This window comes from Oreochromis aureus, linkage group 13 (assembly GCF_013358895.1).
Source record: "Oreochromis aureus strain Israel breed Guangdong linkage group 13, ZZ_aureus, whole genome shotgun sequence".
NCBI lineage: Eukaryota > Metazoa > Chordata > Actinopteri > Cichliformes > Cichlidae > Oreochromis > Oreochromis aureus.
This window is the reverse complement of record NC_052954.1, coordinates 16,421,639-16,439,029: the sequence shown is the minus strand read 5'-3', so window position 1 is coordinate 16,439,029 and position 17,391 is coordinate 16,421,639. Positions and strand designations below refer to the sequence as shown.

Genomic DNA, 17,391 nt, shown 5'->3' with positions numbered 1-17,391 from the left:
ACAAGTCATTCATCAGGACTGTCTTTATTTATAACTGACAAGTTTTACATGTTACTATCGAAGCTTACAGGACAAAGGCAAAATAATATACCGTTGTGCATTATTATTTCATTTTGTTAAAACATAGCTGCACAACAAAACAAGACCAAATTGGAAAACAGTTATTCATCACTTGCTTGCTTTACAACAACACTTGGGCACATGTTTGTGAGCGCACATGATACAGCAACTATCTTATCCAGCAAAGTCATGTTCTCACCTTCGCATGGCACCACAAAACCTAGACGGATGGTGTCGTTTAGGATAGTGTACTTGGACCGTGAGACAGCCTATAACACGCTCAACATGGATCCTGACATGTGCCAGTTTTCGTGTGTCCTCCACATCTTTTGCTTGTAGCTGACTCATGCACCTGTAAATGCTGGAATTTTTAAAGTGGCACCCATTAAGGCAACACTTTCCCTGATATCAAAACCCGGTCTGCGAAAGCAATGTCCCCGGTGAAAGCTTCTGTAAAAGCCAGAAGTTTCCGCTATTCGCTTATCACTTGTACGCCCTCCCCATCCTTTAGAAATGAAAGAGATGGTCCCCTGTGGTGTGATCCCAATGAGATATTTCATTGTGTGTCTACTTTTGTATGTTGAATATGTCTCCGCCATGGCACGTAAATTTTGTGCCCTCTATGAACAGTTCAAAACAGTCAATAATAACTGTCACCCGTCACCAAACATCTCTACATACTGGTGTGGCATACTGGCCTGTATGCAATGTCTTCCAGGCCAGTGCAAATGGACTCAGGTGAGCGTATTGCACATTTACAGTAATGTTAAACACAGTGGAAGTGGTTGTCCGGCTAATATCAAAGAGGTGTGCAATATGTGCAATCGGAAGGTTGAGTCTTAAACGCATGAGAGTTAGCAAGAGCATCTGAAACTGGGAAATTTTCCTGTCAGTGTCTGGCAAGCTCGGGCTGATTTGTTGTAGCACCCCATTAGTAAAGCAAAAGAAGGCAGCCCTGTGTAGAATTTAACTTTAGAGTTCTCGCTTTCAAGAATTCCATGTCTAATTTCTTTTTGGACAGTTCTTTTTTAACACTAGGTTTTCTTCTTGAAGGTGTGCTATTTCTTGTAACCTTTGAGAACACATTTTACACTCCTGCAGATCTTCATCCTGGTGCTTTGGATTTATCTGCTGTGGTTGGCTCTCAGCTGTAGTTTCCGTAGTGACTGGTGCTGAAAGACATACATGCACACAGACAAAGACAAGATCATTGAAAGTGCAAAAATAAGACAGTGCTTAATGTGGAAAAAGTGGTATTTATTTATGTACATTGACAATTTTACCTGGATGGATTTCACCTGCATGAGCTGTCTCTGCCCCAGAGGAACGCGGGCCTTTTCGTGGCTGTTTTGATTTCGATCTCTGTTTTAACCGATCAAATCTAGCAGTGGTAGAAGCTTTAACTTCTGTGGGCCCAGTTTGAGAGAGGGTGCCCAGTCTGGATCGCATTCCAGCATTTCGTAGGCTGGTTTGCCTACAAAATACAGCAAACATTACACAGAGCCACAATAAACAAAGGAGCATAGCGTGATGATTTCTGTTCAGCGCCATATAAGACGTATTAAATACCACAAAACACTTACCGTTGTGGAAATGCTTGAGCAGACTAACATGTGAGGTGGAGTGTTTTCGAACGTTATATTAGGTCTTCTGATAGCGGCAATCCAGGCCATCCGTCGCCTCTTCGTGACTTCGGAGACATGGCTTGAGAATTTCTCTTCCACGCCGGAATCCGATAAAACCAAACGCATTTCCCGTCGACTTCACGCGGCTGTCGTTCTCCCGGCTTGTGCAGTTAATAATACAACAGGTTCTTGGCATTTTTGTTTCTTTTATCGCTGTGTAACTTATTTCAATTGAAAGCCTGCGTGCGCTAGTACCTCTTGCCTTGGGTTCCCACAATCCTTTGCGGTTTTACCCCTCAATGACGTCACATTTTCAATCTCTATAGGAGGTGAGCATGTTGGAGTCGGAGGCTAAAATAAGAGTCCAGCTTTTTAACCTCGGAAGCTCGTCGTCAGTTGCACATGCCGTCAGCTTCACATGCCGTCAGCTTACAAAGGTTGGTTAACACTTCTCGTTTTGAAAGTGGTCACTATATGACGGCTTGACCCTACAAAAGAGCGGCTAACTTTGACTGGGGAGCTGACTCATATGTGTGAAAACGGCAAGTCTATGTAATTTCCATAGCCACACTGTTATCTTTACTCTTTCATTTGCATTCTCTAATTCTGGAACCCCCTTTAAGTGCTGGCATTTTCACTTGTAATACTTAATCTCAGTACTAATACTAAGCGATGCGGAAGGACATTGCTGAGCCATTTTCTTTGCTACATCAGCGTCTCTGCTCTCTTTACTGAAAAACATCGGTTCACTAACTTATCAAGCTTGAAAGTCTGTGTAATTATGAGCCTTTTTTTTAACTCCCAACAGCTGTTGACACGTTTCTGTATCGTCAATACTCACAAGATGGCGCCGTTTAGTCATTTAGCTAAACACTTCACAAATGCCGCACACTTCTGTTTGTAGAGTTTCTGCTGTGTTTATTGGCTTTAATTCACATTCACGAATTGTGGTGTGTTCAGCAAAGTTGCTAAAGGCTAGTTTCTGTATTTGAAATACTACTTAAGCATATAAATACATCAACTATCAACTTGCATGGGTTGCTCTTCTCATAGGTTGGTTTTGAAAAGTCCTTCCTTAGTTGACCTAAACACAAGCAGTCCAGCCATTCTACTTATTACCAGCAAACAAACAAAAAGCACTTTGTTTCCAGTTGTTTCACCAGCAAGTCAATTCCTTCACGCCAATTCGTGACTAAAAGCCAGGTTTGTGGCTTTTTTTTGGTGAGTCATGGGCCATGCCAATGTGATTAAATATCACAACAACCTTACAAGACTGGTCTATAAAAAGAAAAGGGACGTTTCTTCGAGCTGTAGTGGGAGGGCCTCCTCTAACCAGCTAAACAACTGTTATTTCACTTCTGCTTCTCTAAGGAAGTAGGAAAGCACATGATTCGCACCAGCTGATTTGAGTTGCTCAAAGTTCAGTCTACTTGGTGGAGATTAGTAAGGGGCGGGTAGTTTCACAAAGGGGGCTGCAGAGTGTGCACCAGTCATGTCTTAGCAGGTTTCTTCTTGTTCATTCCTCCTGACATGGAACAGAAACAGACCACTCAAGTAGTTGGAGTAACACAGCACAGATGACAACATCACCATAGTGCCAGGAAAACCCCAGATGGCTCTTACACAAACTCAGGTAAAAAATGATCTGTTGCATCTAAGTGTTAATGAATTTTGTGGGAAATATGAGCTGCCTTTTACTTTACTTACAGCTGTAACTAAATTTGTTGGCTATCAGTTAAGCCCTCTCATTCTTACACCATTGTTCGTTATGAGTACATGATTCAAAATGGAAAAAGGTTGAAATAGAGCGACTATAATATGGAAACGGAACTCTGGCTACGATTGCCATGCAGTACAATGGCATGAATGTTTAGCAGTAAAACTCCTCACCTCCTGATATCCTGTTAAGCAGAAGTGAAACACATTGCCTCGCAGTATTTAAATAAAGGGCTTGTTCAGAGTCACTTACTCCCAACAATGTTGTTCTGTTAATAGGATAACATGCTTTTGATTTTGGAAGTGCAGTTGTCTTGAATTGACCTTACGAGTGCTTATTGTGTCGTTTTCACACGAGCAATAACTGCTGCTGGTCATTTAACACTGCACTACCGGCCTATTCTTAGCAAAAGATCAGTCTTATTTTTTTGACAAAGCAATGGTGCATGTGAAGCGTGAAACGTGTCACACAGTAGCTCTCAAAGTACTGAAAGTTGGACATCCTTTGTAAAATGCAGACCCTTCATAAGGATGGTTATCAGTAAATGAGAATGGCACATGACTGCCAGTGGTTTGTCCTTCTGCCTATTTCTCAATTGAGACAGTGTGACCAGGGGAGGAGGGCAGAAGGTTTAGCTTGGGACAAATTAAATTTAGTGACACAAGTGAAGAAAATGTGATTAGATAATATTGTGAAGATTATATAACCTTGCGGTATCTAAAGATGGAACAGTCATATTTTTTTTCTTACCCCCTCCAGGAGCAAACCTTTAGAGGGGAGAGGATCAATAAGGAAACTGGAGAGCTGAGTGCTTCAGGAGAGTTAACAGTCTCTGTGGAGTTGAAGTCAGAGAAAGTGGAGGGCTCTTGTAGCAACCCTCAACTCACACAAGTGCTCAAAGAACATCTGCAGGAGCTGGGAATTCAAACAGCCTGTAGCCCTGACCACAGAGCTGTTACTCTGGAGCAAAGAAAGGACCATCTGCGGAAAGTCCTGCCTCTATACATACAGGTATAGACCACTATAAGCAAATAAGTGCATACTTACCACCACGCATTGTTCTTCTGTTTATTGTTTTCAGAATTATGTCTTGCACCTCAGTAGTCTACCAAGCATGTTATGTATTTCTGAATATTGTATAACACAGAACAAATTTTCTTCTTGAAAGCCTTTATTAGATTATGTCATTTCAGTTTGCAGTGGGGCCTAAGTTCAAATTTATAATCAACTTTGAAATGGGTAAGTAGATTGCTGGAGACAGTGTGGCATCTGGAAATGCTTCAAACCACAGGAATGAAGACTTAAAGCAACATTAGATGACAGTCAGATGTTTCACCCTTAGGTGATCTTATCACTGAGTGGTTCCCGAACTATTGTGTATGTTGTTTCTGTATCTTTAGACAATAAAAAAAACAAAAACTACTTTAAATTGGTGGCTTTATGCCTTACTTTGATTAACTGGTGAAAGAGGTTTTTCTTCTTTTCTCTTTCGATGCATCCCAGTTATGAGGAACCCTTACTTTTTTTAACTCGTGCATGCGCTATGTATCACCATTGTGTTCTTATAAATGCAGGCATAATTAGTCTCCATGCAACCACACGCAACCTGATGGCTGTGTGTGGTTGTATGTGAAAACCCCATAACCTCATAAGTCCATCTTTAGCAAAGTGAATAAAATCTGATCTACAGTGGCTTGCAAAAGTATTCGGCCCCCTTGAACTTTTCCACATTTTGTCACATTACAGCCACAAACATGAATCAGTTTTATTGGAATTCCACGTGAAAGACCAATACAAAGTGGTGTACACGTGAGAAGTGGAACGAAAATCATACATGATTCCAAACATTTTTTACAGATAAATAACTGCAAAGTGGGGTGTGCGTAATTATTCAGCCCCCTGAGTCAATACTTTGTAGAACCACCTTTTGCTGCAATTACAGCTGCCAGTCTTTTAGGGTATGTCTCTACCAGCTTTGCACATCTAGAGACTGAAATCTTTGCCCATTCTTCTTTGCAAAACAGCTCCAGCTCAGTCAGATTAGATGGACAGCGTTTGTGAACAGCAGTTTTCAGATCTTGCCACAGATTCTCGATTGGATTTAGATCTGGACTTTGACTGGGCCATTCTAACACATGGATATGTTTTGTTTTAAACCATTCCATTGTTGCCCTGGCTTTATGTTTAGGGTCGTTGTCCTGCTGGAAGGTGAACCTCCGCCCCAGTCTCAAGTCTTTTGCAGACTCCAAGAGGTTTTCTTCCAAGATTGCCCTGTATTTGGCTCCATCCATCTTCCCATCAACTCTGACCAGCTTCCCTGTCCCTGCTGAAGAGAAGCGCCCCCAGAACATGATGCTGCCACCACCATATTTGACAGTGGGGATGGTGTGTTCAGAGTGATGTACAGTGTTAGTTTTCCGCCACACATAGCGTTTTGCATTTTGGCCAAAAAGTTCCATTTTGGCCTCATCTGACCAGAGCACCTTCTTCCACATGTTTGCTGTGTCCCCACATGGCTTGTGGCAAACTGCAAACGGACTTCTTATGGTTTTCTGTTAACAATGGCTTTCTTCTTGCCACTCTTCCATAAAGGCCAACTTTGTGCAGTGCACGACTAATAGTTGTCCTATGGACAGATTCCCCCACCTGAGCTGTAGATCTCTGCAGCTCGTCCAGAGTCACCATGGGCCTCTTGGCTGCATTTCTGATCAGCGCTCTCCTTGTTCGGCCTGTGAGTTTAGGTGGACGGCCTTGTCTTGGTAGGTTTACAGTTGTGCCATACTCCTTCCATTTCTGAATGATCGCTTGAACAGTGCTCCGTGGGATGTTCAAGGCTTGGGAAATCTTTTTGTAGCCTAAGCCTGCTTTAAATTTCTCAATAACTTTATCCCTGACCTGTCTGGTGTCTAAATCCAATCGAGAATCTGTGGCAAGATCTGAAAACTGCTGTTCACAAACGCTGTCCATCTAATCTGACTGAGCTGGAGCTGTTTTGCAAAGAAGAATGGGCAAGGATTTCAGTCTCTAGATGTGCAAAGCTGGTAGAGACATACCCTAAAAGACTGGCAGCTGTAATTGCAGCAAAAGGTGGTTCTACAAAGTATTGACTCAGGGGGCTGAATAATTACGCACACCCCACTTTGCAGTTATTTGTAAAAAATGTTTGGAATCCTGTATGATTTTCCTTCCACTTCTCACGTGTGCACCACTTTGTATTGGTCTTTCACGTGGAATTCCAATAAAATTGATTCATGTTTGTGGCTGTAATGTGACAAAATGTGGGAAAGTTCAAGGGGGCCGAATACTTTTGCAAGCCACTGTATTCTCATGGAGCTGAAGACTGTATAGTGTGCATTACCTTTAATTATTTATAGTATAAAACAGAGATCTAAATGTAATATTTTACTTAACTTAATCTCAAGTACTTTGCTGTCGAGATTTGCTACTGAGAGGCAAAAATCAGTTGCATTTTAACTTACTCTTACACTCAGTTTCAAAGTTATTTGGAGAGAGAACTCTTACTAATTAAATTGGTTACATCAAACATGTTGACAGTACATCAAATCCAAATCAATATTTCTGTTCTCAGTTTTTATTTAAAGGTTTTTGTAGAGGTATTGGGACTGTATTTTGTTGTATAGAGATGGGGAAATGGAGTGAACAACATGTAACTTAGTACATGGCTACATTTATAAAAATCAGGATCTGCATCTTCTTCTTTTTTTTTATTAGTCCTTTATTTATCCGGGTAAAAATATCTCACTGAGATTAAAAATCTAATTTCCAAGAGAGACCTGGCATCATTGCAACAAAAGTCAAAATACATGTGATGGTTTCTATCCTCTTCGATTCAAGGCCTGTGAAGATGGTGGCCGATTTGAAGGTTTGGACCTCAAGGGGCTTGCAGCTCTCACCGCTGACACTGTCGTCAGCATTGTCCACAAGAGACTGGCCGATAGACCTGCAGGTACTGCTTATTACAGTAAATATAGCACAGTAAATTAAGACTTTGGGACTTTCCTCCACCTACTTCTGCTATTTCTGGGTGTTGCTATTTTTTCAGTCAGTTATTTTGGCCACTTGGTAAATGGAATGGATATTAAAAATCAAAAGCATGCAATACAGTGTAATGCAGACTGTTCTAAACAAATTATGAAAACACAGAAAGAGGTTACCACTTCTCTGGTTTTATATTGCTGTTTCTCTGTCTCTCCTGTCTTACTCCCTGTTCCAACTGTTGCCTGTTGTTTATGAAACTGTATATTTCTTTAGATAAGAAAGAGAAAGTTATTTGAGGAAGTAAATACTTCTTCTTTTTGACACGTGATTTAATTTAGAAAAAGGCCAGCATGGTCCCTGTATTAGCTTATTAGTGATTTACAGCTTCTCAAGTTTAACCTTCATTTCATTTTAAATTAATTTACTAGAAACTGTTGTGTATTAAATAAATTCTATTTAGTTATACTTTACTGAAACACTTCTAACTTTAACAAACAGATATTTTTTTTAATTTGGATTTATGATTATGCCAGCTTAGCACATGGTAAAGAACTAAATTGAGCAAAACCGCCGTATTTAACTGTTTTTGAGTTGCATTATTGCCTTCAGATTGTCACAATAAATCTTTTTAATTTGTTTGTTTTAAATCTCTCAGAGGAGGCCCGTGAAGAGGTGGTGCAGTTCTTCAAGAGGCCAGATAATGACACAAATCATGAAATGGAAGAAAGTTTAGGATGGCTGCTGTTAAAGTCTCTCTTGCTGCTTACAGCTGACAGCTCAGTGAGTCATTAACAGTTTTAAAGCATAGTTAAGTTTGTCGGGTTACTACTCCATATTTTAGTTGAACAGGTGAATTAATTATGTGTTTGTTTTCAGGATATACTGTCATGTATAAATCAAGAACTCCCTGCTGCTTTGATGAAATGTCTGTACCTTCTAGTGTGCCTTCCATCTAAAAAGGAGAACATCAAAATAGAAGAAACCTTTCAGGAAACATTAACACAGGTTAGTAACAACTGACTTCTCCCTTTAGGGCAATGGGTTATTTTTATTTCTGTGAGTTTTGGTTTTTTGTTGTGAAAACTCAAATTTTCTTCTTTCCCCAATTTTTGACTAACCATACTTCTCTCTTCTTTCTCTTTTAGGTTATTCTTCAGCTGTGTAGGCTGCCAGTCAATGTGGAGATACTGGTAGAGACTCAGGAACTGCAGTGTCTTATTATTGGTCTCACATCATTATGGGATCAGACCAGTGCCACCTGGAGGTATCAAGCCTCCCGCATCCTCAAAGCAGTCTCTGCCGTAGCAACAAGCAACACTGTCCCCAGCTTACTAGGTAAGATACAACAAAAATATTTGCAGTAATTAGTATTTTTGTAGCGAGTTTAGTCATTTAATTGATTTGCTTCTTACTTGTAATAGGCCTCATTACACTCTTAAATATTGTGTCAAAACAGGATACATAGGAGCATGAGTGGGAAGTGATTTGTGCACTAATGAATTAATTATAGCAAGAAACATGATCAAACATCTCAACAGAGTTGTACTGAAAGTCACATGAAGCCTTAATAAGCACAAATAATTCATTCGAATGTTCCAGTGCACATGGGTTTACTCAGATTTATTTTGGATACCAAGATGCTATCAACACTTTTCCATGTGGTATTTTGCTCAATTGACTCTGCACCGCTTTGCGGTGGAATTAACATTCTACTGCAGTTTGTGGAACTTTGCTGAACTTTGCAATAAGAAAAAGATTTTATTAAGTCATTATTAAAGACTGCTATAAAGACGTGTGGTTAGAAAAACTGTTTGAACTGTAAATTTTTATGGAAATGGATGTTGTTGTCAATTCGCTAACCAAGAACAATGTACTTTTCTCATTAGGCAAGAACTGTGTTCGCATCTGCATCCAGAACCTCTTGCACATCACTGGTGATGTCTCAGGATCACTGCTAGCTGAGGTGGCTGTGGCTGTGTTTAGCTTCATTAGAGACACCTATCACCTCAGTCCAGCCCTCTTCATCGAGTTTGACACAAACAATGGTTACAAGGCCCTCGAGAATATCCTGAAACGGTGAGAAAAAGGTCGCTGACACAAAAAACAATGAAACAGAAGCTGAAGTTAATGATACCCAATTAAAAACATATGAAGCAGACATACTTATCTAAAGACAATAAAATATGTTAAAAGAATTGTATTGTTGTTCTGTTGGTCTTTTTAAGCAAGGAGATGCACATTAGTGAAAGTTAAGTGGAATTTATTAGGATACAACCACTTCAAGTAATGAAATGTTTCATATAAAATCAATTTGATTGGCCAGCACAGAGGAAGCTTTATTTATCTTTAGTAAAGAGCTTATCTTTAAATAGTTATTTCTACTTATCATTTCTTGTCTTTGTTGTCTCCTCTTGTTATAAAATCATTAGCTGTGAGGAGGGCGTGTCCTTAGAGCAGTTTCAGCCTGTGGAGGAGTTACTGGCTCTCATTGGGTCTTTCACTCTTCTTGGAAAAACTGAGCTGAAAGTGGCTCTTTGTGTCACCAACCCCCAACCTTCAGGCTTTAAATTTGACCCTCCACTCACTAAAGGTAGGCCAAGCCTTCATAATAAGCTCTCTGTTGTTATTCTCAGGGCACCTGTCCCTAATTATCACTTAAGAGCTGATTGTACCTTGAGGATAAACTCTGTATTTGGAAGAGATGCTTCATATTCCAAACCATCTAATTAATATCAGTTGCATGGGTCAGCAAAGACAGAATCAGATTTCCCTCCCAGAAGAACCACACAGGTCATCCCTCCTTTGCACTTTTGCCTTTATATAACCCACCCAAACTACACTACCCACTTCCTATGATTTCCCACACATCCTGACTCCCCATACAGCTACCCCCACTGCAGCACACAACGCCCCTCGGGTTAACAGGAAGCTGAGGTGATTATGTCTGGGATGATGAAGTGGAGGCTTCCCCTCTAACTCTGTTAGGATGCCCCACATCCATTCACCACTGGCCTACAGCAACCAGTCATCTATCATGGATGCACACACACCTCTATCAACACTCATAAATAGAGTGTCCATAACAAACACGTACATATCATCCCAGCATACACACAGACACACACTCAACACCCATCTATCACATCAAGGAGTAGATCTGTTTCCAGCAGAGGGACCAGGGACTGTTTTATGCTGACCTTATTTGGTTTTGATGCAATTTTGTTTAATCGAGAAAATGAATCCTATTACTAACCAGCCTTTTATTTATTCATGACAAACATAAGTGTGTTTTGGCACCTAAATCTAAAGCCTCCTCTTAATATTTTGACAGTACAGTAAACAAACTCTATCAAGGTAGATCATGCTACTTTTCTTTTGCACCTATGCATGTGACACTATCAAATCTTTGCTTGTATAACTCAATAGGTTTGTGAGATTGAACATGTACTCTGTTGTTTATGTCTTTGTTTTCCTTTGACATTCACATTGTGACCATGCCAGAGCAAAATTGGATAATTCAAGTTTTAAATTCAAAACATCTTTTAGCTAAATTGACCTCAAGCTGATATTGTTTTACATTACTCTGTGTCATAAAGTAGTACAAGAGTGCATTCCCTACCCATTCATATAGAACATATTTTCTCAAGTCTGATCAGATCTGAAAGCAAAAATCTTATTTTTAAAGGTGTTCTAGTCTTTGGACACATTTTAGTTTCCATACTCGTGTCTCCAGGTTTAGCGGTGAAGAACCTTCGTGCCTTCCACTTGCTGCAGGCCTCCTTGATGCATTCTGAGGATTCTCTGCTGGCCTGCCAGCTTCTTCGAACCTTACAGACAATATGGGAGAGAGACCCAGCCAATTTCTTCCTTTTGGAGTGGACTGTTCAGTCAGTGGCCCAGCTGGCTACTTGTGTGTGGCGTAAACCAGCTCCCGTCCAGAAACTATTCTTTTCCCTTGTAGAGATGGTATGATTTCTGATATTGACAGTAAAATACACATGCATCCTTTGTCATCAATGCAACAAGCGTACAGGGCCTGATTAACTATCTTTTATTTATTTTTTATTTTAAACAGGTGATATTTAAGTTGAACTACATCCCCCATGAGACCTTGCGTGCACTGTTGAATGTGTTGAAGCAGAGCTGGGCTGGGACTCTGGCCGGTGCGGTGGCAGGGATAGAATTTGGAGTGGTGGCTCTTAAGAGTTTTCACAAGTAAGCAGTGCAAGTTGTTAAAATATTTATCTTTTCAGTATGTTCCTGCTTGCTAAGTTATTTTTGGTCTTATTAGGGAAATTACTTTCAAAAAGAATGCAGCCAAAAAACAATTGTCTTTAAACCAAAATAGTCAGGTTATTCAGATCATTTAAATGTCTGTCTTTAAATGTCTTAAAATGATGTGCACTGCTATTTTAATTTCTTTAAATAAAATCTCTGTTTTGAAGGATGACTATGCACAGTGCAATGCTATCCGAGGCGCTAACTGACTTGGGTCTGCTGGAGCTGCTGCTTGGAGAACTCCGCAGGAGAGCTAAAATCCTGAGGAAGGCTGGAGTGGTCTCTTGCCCTGAAACGGGTATAAATAATTGTTTCAGTTTTCTCAACTTGTAATTAGTTGTACAAGTACTAAGTGCAGACAAAGGGTGCTTGTGTGACATAACGCCTGCCGTTACAGAAAACTTGGGAATGAACAGAACACTTGGCCATGAAAGAGTACTTACGAATACAAAGTGTGTCATTGTGAAATGAAACTCGTATGCTTCTTTGTATTTGGGCATGCATCTTCGGTCTAGCAGGCGAATGTAACCTGAAAAGTGCATCTTTGATCCTGACTATGTGCCCTGCGGTTTACACCTTCTCTTTAGATTCTCAGCAGCTGCCATGTGTCGAGGACGGCGAGAAACTGCTCACTACTTGCATGCTTCAAGTTGTGTCAGCCCTTACTCTGCGTTCAATCAAAAACACAGGTACATGCCGTCATTCTTTCCATATCCAGTCACTTGTGTACCAGCCATAATACTTATTTATTTTTTTCATTTGTCTTGAAGCTGCACACTGTTTTTACTAAATTTTTTGCACATGTATTCCAGTTTCAGTGCGAGACCTTGGTATGATTCCCTATATTAAGATCTTCTTGGATGTGGATCAGTATCGAGAGTCCACTTTGAGCATTTTGGAGCAGCTAGCTGAGATTAACCCAGAGGAATTCATGAGTATAGCCATCGGAGCTCTCTGCTCCTCCACACAGCAGGAACTTGGATTAAAGCAAGACCTTTTGCAGGTACTTTACATGGACCCTCCATCAGAGACACCCTCACACACGCGCATCCAGTGATCTAAGTTGAACTGTGCATGTAGCCTCTATATTACTTCATAACAAATAGTAATACACTTAAAACATAATAAGCTTGTGAATTTATTTTCTTAGCATGTGGGACTCTGATTCCATTATGGACAAATGCAGATTGATTTGCTAAAATGCGTTTAGCTGTTAACTCTAGACCGATTTGATTAGACCTGCAGCCTTGTGCTGTGGCACTCAGAAGATTACCACCTCTATCAGATCAGTGAATGGGACAGATCTGATTAGGCTTAACCAAGTTACACACCTACTGTATGTGTCCATTTTTATAGATGGCAGCAAGAAGACCACTTACTTGCTGATATTATGTGTACTCTGTGTGTGAGCGCGTGCACATGTGCTTGTTTGTGCACACATGCACGATTTTCTCTGGATGTGTTGGTATGTGTGTATGTGTGTGTCTGTTCTTTGTGCTAACATGGTTATAGCAGGTGGCAATCAGATTGGGTGCGACCTGGGCTGGCAAGTGTTGAGAGCCATTGTGATTACTCCAGTTTCAGTTAATCACATTTCCCCCTGCGTTCTGTCTCACACATTACCTACCTGATGGATTAGTTCTCTAAATTTGATAAAGGCTAATGTGATTTTGTTCACTTCCAAAAACTAGTTACCAGAAATGATTTATGATTTATCTATATGTTTCATCTATTTTTCATGACACTGTTTTAATTGAATGGGGAGATCTTTTAAAAGCCAAGATTTTAGGCTTAGTGTCTATTACATTGCTTTATCTGTCAATGCTTTATCAGAATCCACTGTGTAAATCTATTATTAAGCTAAAATGTGTTTTAGTGTACATGCAGACTGTCCAAATGGTCTCAGTTCTGTCTTTGGTATTTCAGTCTGTGTTGAAGGTCTTGGAAAGCCCCAACAGTTGGGATGCCTTCAGGAGGGCAGGAGGCTTCACTGGACTGTTGTCTCTGGTGACGGACATGGAAGGAGCCCTATCTGACCCTCCGCAGGGAGAAGTGTGGAAGTCACTGGGGCGTCAACCACTAGTTGACCACCTCCTCCTCACATTGCACATTTTGTCTGTGGTTGTGCATCTTCACACTGTAAATGCACATCATTTTGAGACTGGTGGCTTTTATGAAAAACTGGCAGAGGCTCTACTTCAGCTGGGCTGCTTCCATGCTGAAGGCTCTGGGAGAGAGAAGTGGGTTGGTGAAAAGTGCTCCTGTCCCCGGACTGGAGAAGAAAACCAGGCTCCTGGAACGAGCTTCTACCAGTTTATTGATTTGGCAGAATCCCCTGTAGCTTCTGCCTCTCCCTCCATCACACCACAGCCCATTCTGCCTCTCACTCTTCGGACATGTATAAGGCTGCTCTCCTTTCTCGACCAGTTTGCCACAGGGACATACTCTCCTCAGAAGTTTAATTTGGGACCAGAGCGAGAGGATGGATGTGATGACGATAAAAGGAAATCAAATGGAACAGCAGCACATGAAGGAGTTTATTCAGGATCTCCTCCTGCCCACTTGGGATCAGGCTCACAGTCCATGGAGGACAAACAAGGAAGTTCCAGAAACACAGTGCCCAGGAGTCCCTCAGTTTGCACTGAGTCTCAGTACAGGTGGATATTTCATTTTGGAGGGTTTTTCTTAATATAAATTTATGCCTTCACATCTAAATTGTACACATAAATGTACTAATTGTCTGTGATGTCAAGTATTGACCTTTTTCTTTCTTTCTTTTTTTTTAATCTCTTTTTTTATTTTTATGTTGCCTGGTTTATAGTAGGTACAGTTGTGATCCTGTTATTCTTCACCCAGGAGCAATCAGAGTTATTATGACTCTCCTTCCATCAGTTTTTACTCACGAGGACCCACAGGTACCCTTCTATACCTGACATTTTACAGTCTCTAATGTGCCATACTTTTTAATCCTCAAAGAGGCACCGGCATTAGAGAAATTTATTTTCCTCTTTCACAGCTCTCAATGGAAGTCCAACTCTCACTGGCACACCACATCCAGGCAATGGTCAAATCTGAGCGAAACCGTCAGATTATGTGCGAGGGTGGGCTGGTCTCCATCCTCCTGGCCCACTGTCAGAGCATGTTGCTCACTCCTAACCACCCACTACATCTACCTGTTACACGCATTTTGGAGAAGCTCTCTTCCCAGTCCATCACTCCTTCAGACTTCAGGTCAGTTATGCACATTAACCGGAGTTTATATTCGAAGTATTTCTTTTTTGTACTGAACTTACAATATTGTCTATTTAACCTTTCCCTCCTCAGAAAATTCCTGTGTTTGGGGGACCCTCTCATGTGCTTGGGAGACAAAACAGCCAAGCAAATACAGTCAGAATGTAACCCAGAAACCAACGGACCTGTATCAAATGGTACACATGTGTCAGTTTTGTTTTTTTTAAATCAATAAATATTTCATTTAATCCTCTTGAGATTTAACTTTGGTTTTTAATACATGTAGCACATTAGATTTTGCTTGTGTTGTCTAAACCAGGTCACAATACAGGGGTAAAGACATTGAAGCGTAGCTTCAGTTTGTTGCAGTCTACAAACTCCATTGGTTCAGCAATCCCTGTCCACCAGATCCTCAGTCTTGTGTCCATGACTTCACCACGGACCTTTAAACCACACAGACTCTCTTGCTCACCTGCTTTTGTAGAGTTTGACATGAGTGAGAGTGGATATGGGTGAGTTCTTGCTTCACTGAGCTTCTGACTACTCTTGCAATATTAAATAGAGTAGATGATTAGATGTTTTTTGTTGTTGTTGTTGTTGTTGTTTTTAGTGAAAAGAGATAAGAATTTAAAATCATTACCTTAATAAAATATTGTAGTATAATTGTTGTACATAAAATTACCTTATAAATAAATCAGCCATTTGCTAAATACTTGTTATGTAACATTTTGCTTTGTAGCTGTCTTTTCCTTCCCTCACTGGCCACAGTGAAAGGCGTGACTGCTGATTCAGTCTCAACAGGTGGAATTGGTGGAGGCAAGTCCCCATACTTTATTATTGCAGATTTGTGCATGATTCTGAATAACTGTTTAATCAGTTCCCTCTCTTATTTTAGACTGCAGAAGTTTTCCACCTACAGCTGGTCTCTCATTTACCTGCTGGTTCCAGATCAACAGGTTCAGTTCAGCCTGCGATTCCCACCCAATCCGCTTACTGTCTGTGGTTCGCCACATGTCCCGCACTGAACAACAGTACATCTGTTTGTCCATCTCCTTCTCAGCCTATGACGGCTGTCTGGTAATCTCTACAGAGGAGGAAGCATTAACATATCTAGGTGAGAGTACTGTTTGGTCTTGGTATGAACTTGAATTTGAATTTATTTTAGTTAAAAACATCAGTGTTTTTGCAGTGAGGTGTTTAAACTACAGAGACCATTATCCTCCATGTTTTTCAACAGATATGATGGAGCCGGAAGTTGAAGTTACCAGTCCCACATCTTTGCCTACGTCGCTGAGGTTCCGTTGCTCCAACATGCTGGTCCCAGGTCAGTGGCACCATCTGGCTGTGGTCATGGCCAAAGACGTGAAGAAGAGCTGTGTGACCTCGGCCTACTTCAATGGCAAAGCAGTGGGGACAGGAAAGGTATGCTGCTGAGAGGAGCTGAACTGATTAGTCTTACTGTAGCATTCATGTGTTCATTCATGTGTCCATTTCCTGTCAGATGAAGTATATTCAGCCATTTCCTGGACAATATGTCTCCATGGACCCCTCAGCTGTGATTGATGTATATGGAGTAATGGGGACACCACCTCTCTGGAAGGAGTATGCTGCTGTAGTGTGGCGAGCGGGTCCTTCTTACCTTTTTGAAGAGGCTTTGAGCTCTGAGGCAGTGGGTGTTATATACACACAAGGCACCGCATACCTTGGCAACTTTCTGGCTTTGCGAAACACAAGTGAGTCAGCGTTGCACTAATTTCACACATCTCTTCTTTGTTCACTTTTAGTGAGGCATCCTAAATAGGCACTTTAGGTGTAGTCTGATTTTGTATTTTGTCATGAGTTTTCATCACGTGAGCCTACAGTTAAATACAAGTTTAATAGTGTCATAACAGTGCTCATTCAAAAAAAACATCATGGTAGATTATTTTAAATTATTACATCAGTTGCATGTAATTGCACAAGTAGTTTTTCTTAATATACAGAATTTGTCAGTTTATTGTGATACATTTTGTGAATCCATTGTGATATACTTCACCTCACTGTATTTCACCTCTCTGCTTGTGTCCAGGCCATGATCGAGATCATGACTCTGTCCCTCTCAGGCTTGTTCCTGAGGAGAGGATCTCATTTGGCATTAACCCAGCAGTTTCCACATTAACAACTGTTGTTCAGATCAGAGAGGATTACAACGAGGTGGATTGCAGGCTGATTGCTAAAGAGGTAAGGTGAGCCTTTTGTTGAAACTAATTGTTTGTTGTTTTAATGGATTGTTGTAATCCTTGTGTCTAATTGCAGATGGGGATAACATGTCGCGATCAGTCCACCCCTGTGTTCCTTGCTCAAAACATCAGCCAACACCTGAGTGGTACAGCTCGTACCATAGGAGCAGCACTGGTTGGACATTTTGGTAATTCAAATATTGTACTGAAACTATTGTTCCCCATTACTGACACATCATTTGTTTATTTATTGTTTTATGTT

General features: G+C 40.7%; 1 protein-coding gene across 1 annotated transcript in view; it reads left to right on the top strand.

The window, feature by feature from the left end:
- Positions 1 to 2,005: 2,005 nt before the first annotated feature.
- wdfy4 (WDFY family member 4) overlaps positions 2,006 to 17,391 on the top strand; it is a 40,006-nt gene continuing 24,620 nt past the window's right edge. Inside the window, exons 1-25 of the mRNA XM_039621633.1 lie at positions 2,006 to 2,122; positions 3,225 to 3,318; positions 4,162 to 4,413; positions 7,258 to 7,369; positions 8,057 to 8,181; positions 8,278 to 8,406; positions 8,547 to 8,736; positions 9,288 to 9,477; positions 9,831 to 9,991; positions 11,135 to 11,367; positions 11,477 to 11,616; positions 11,847 to 11,977; positions 12,267 to 12,368; positions 12,492 to 12,682; positions 13,606 to 14,336; positions 14,501 to 14,594; positions 14,696 to 14,910; positions 15,004 to 15,107; positions 15,230 to 15,422; positions 15,650 to 15,726; positions 15,806 to 16,024; positions 16,148 to 16,332; positions 16,412 to 16,643; positions 16,979 to 17,130; positions 17,206 to 17,317. Coding sequence (XP_039477567.1) covers positions 3,298 to 3,318; positions 4,162 to 4,413; positions 7,258 to 7,369; positions 8,057 to 8,181; positions 8,278 to 8,406; positions 8,547 to 8,736; positions 9,288 to 9,477; positions 9,831 to 9,991; positions 11,135 to 11,367; positions 11,477 to 11,616; positions 11,847 to 11,977; positions 12,267 to 12,368; positions 12,492 to 12,682; positions 13,606 to 14,336; positions 14,501 to 14,594; positions 14,696 to 14,910; positions 15,004 to 15,107; positions 15,230 to 15,422; positions 15,650 to 15,726; positions 15,806 to 16,024; positions 16,148 to 16,332; positions 16,412 to 16,643; positions 16,979 to 17,130; positions 17,206 to 17,317 — 4,291 coding nt within the window. The 5' untranslated portion in view covers positions 2,006 to 2,122; positions 3,225 to 3,297. The remainder of the gene's footprint in view (positions 2,123 to 3,224; positions 3,319 to 4,161; positions 4,414 to 7,257; positions 7,370 to 8,056; positions 8,182 to 8,277; positions 8,407 to 8,546; positions 8,737 to 9,287; positions 9,478 to 9,830; positions 9,992 to 11,134; positions 11,368 to 11,476; positions 11,617 to 11,846; positions 11,978 to 12,266; positions 12,369 to 12,491; positions 12,683 to 13,605; positions 14,337 to 14,500; positions 14,595 to 14,695; positions 14,911 to 15,003; positions 15,108 to 15,229; positions 15,423 to 15,649; positions 15,727 to 15,805; positions 16,025 to 16,147; positions 16,333 to 16,411; positions 16,644 to 16,978; positions 17,131 to 17,205; positions 17,318 to 17,391) is intronic.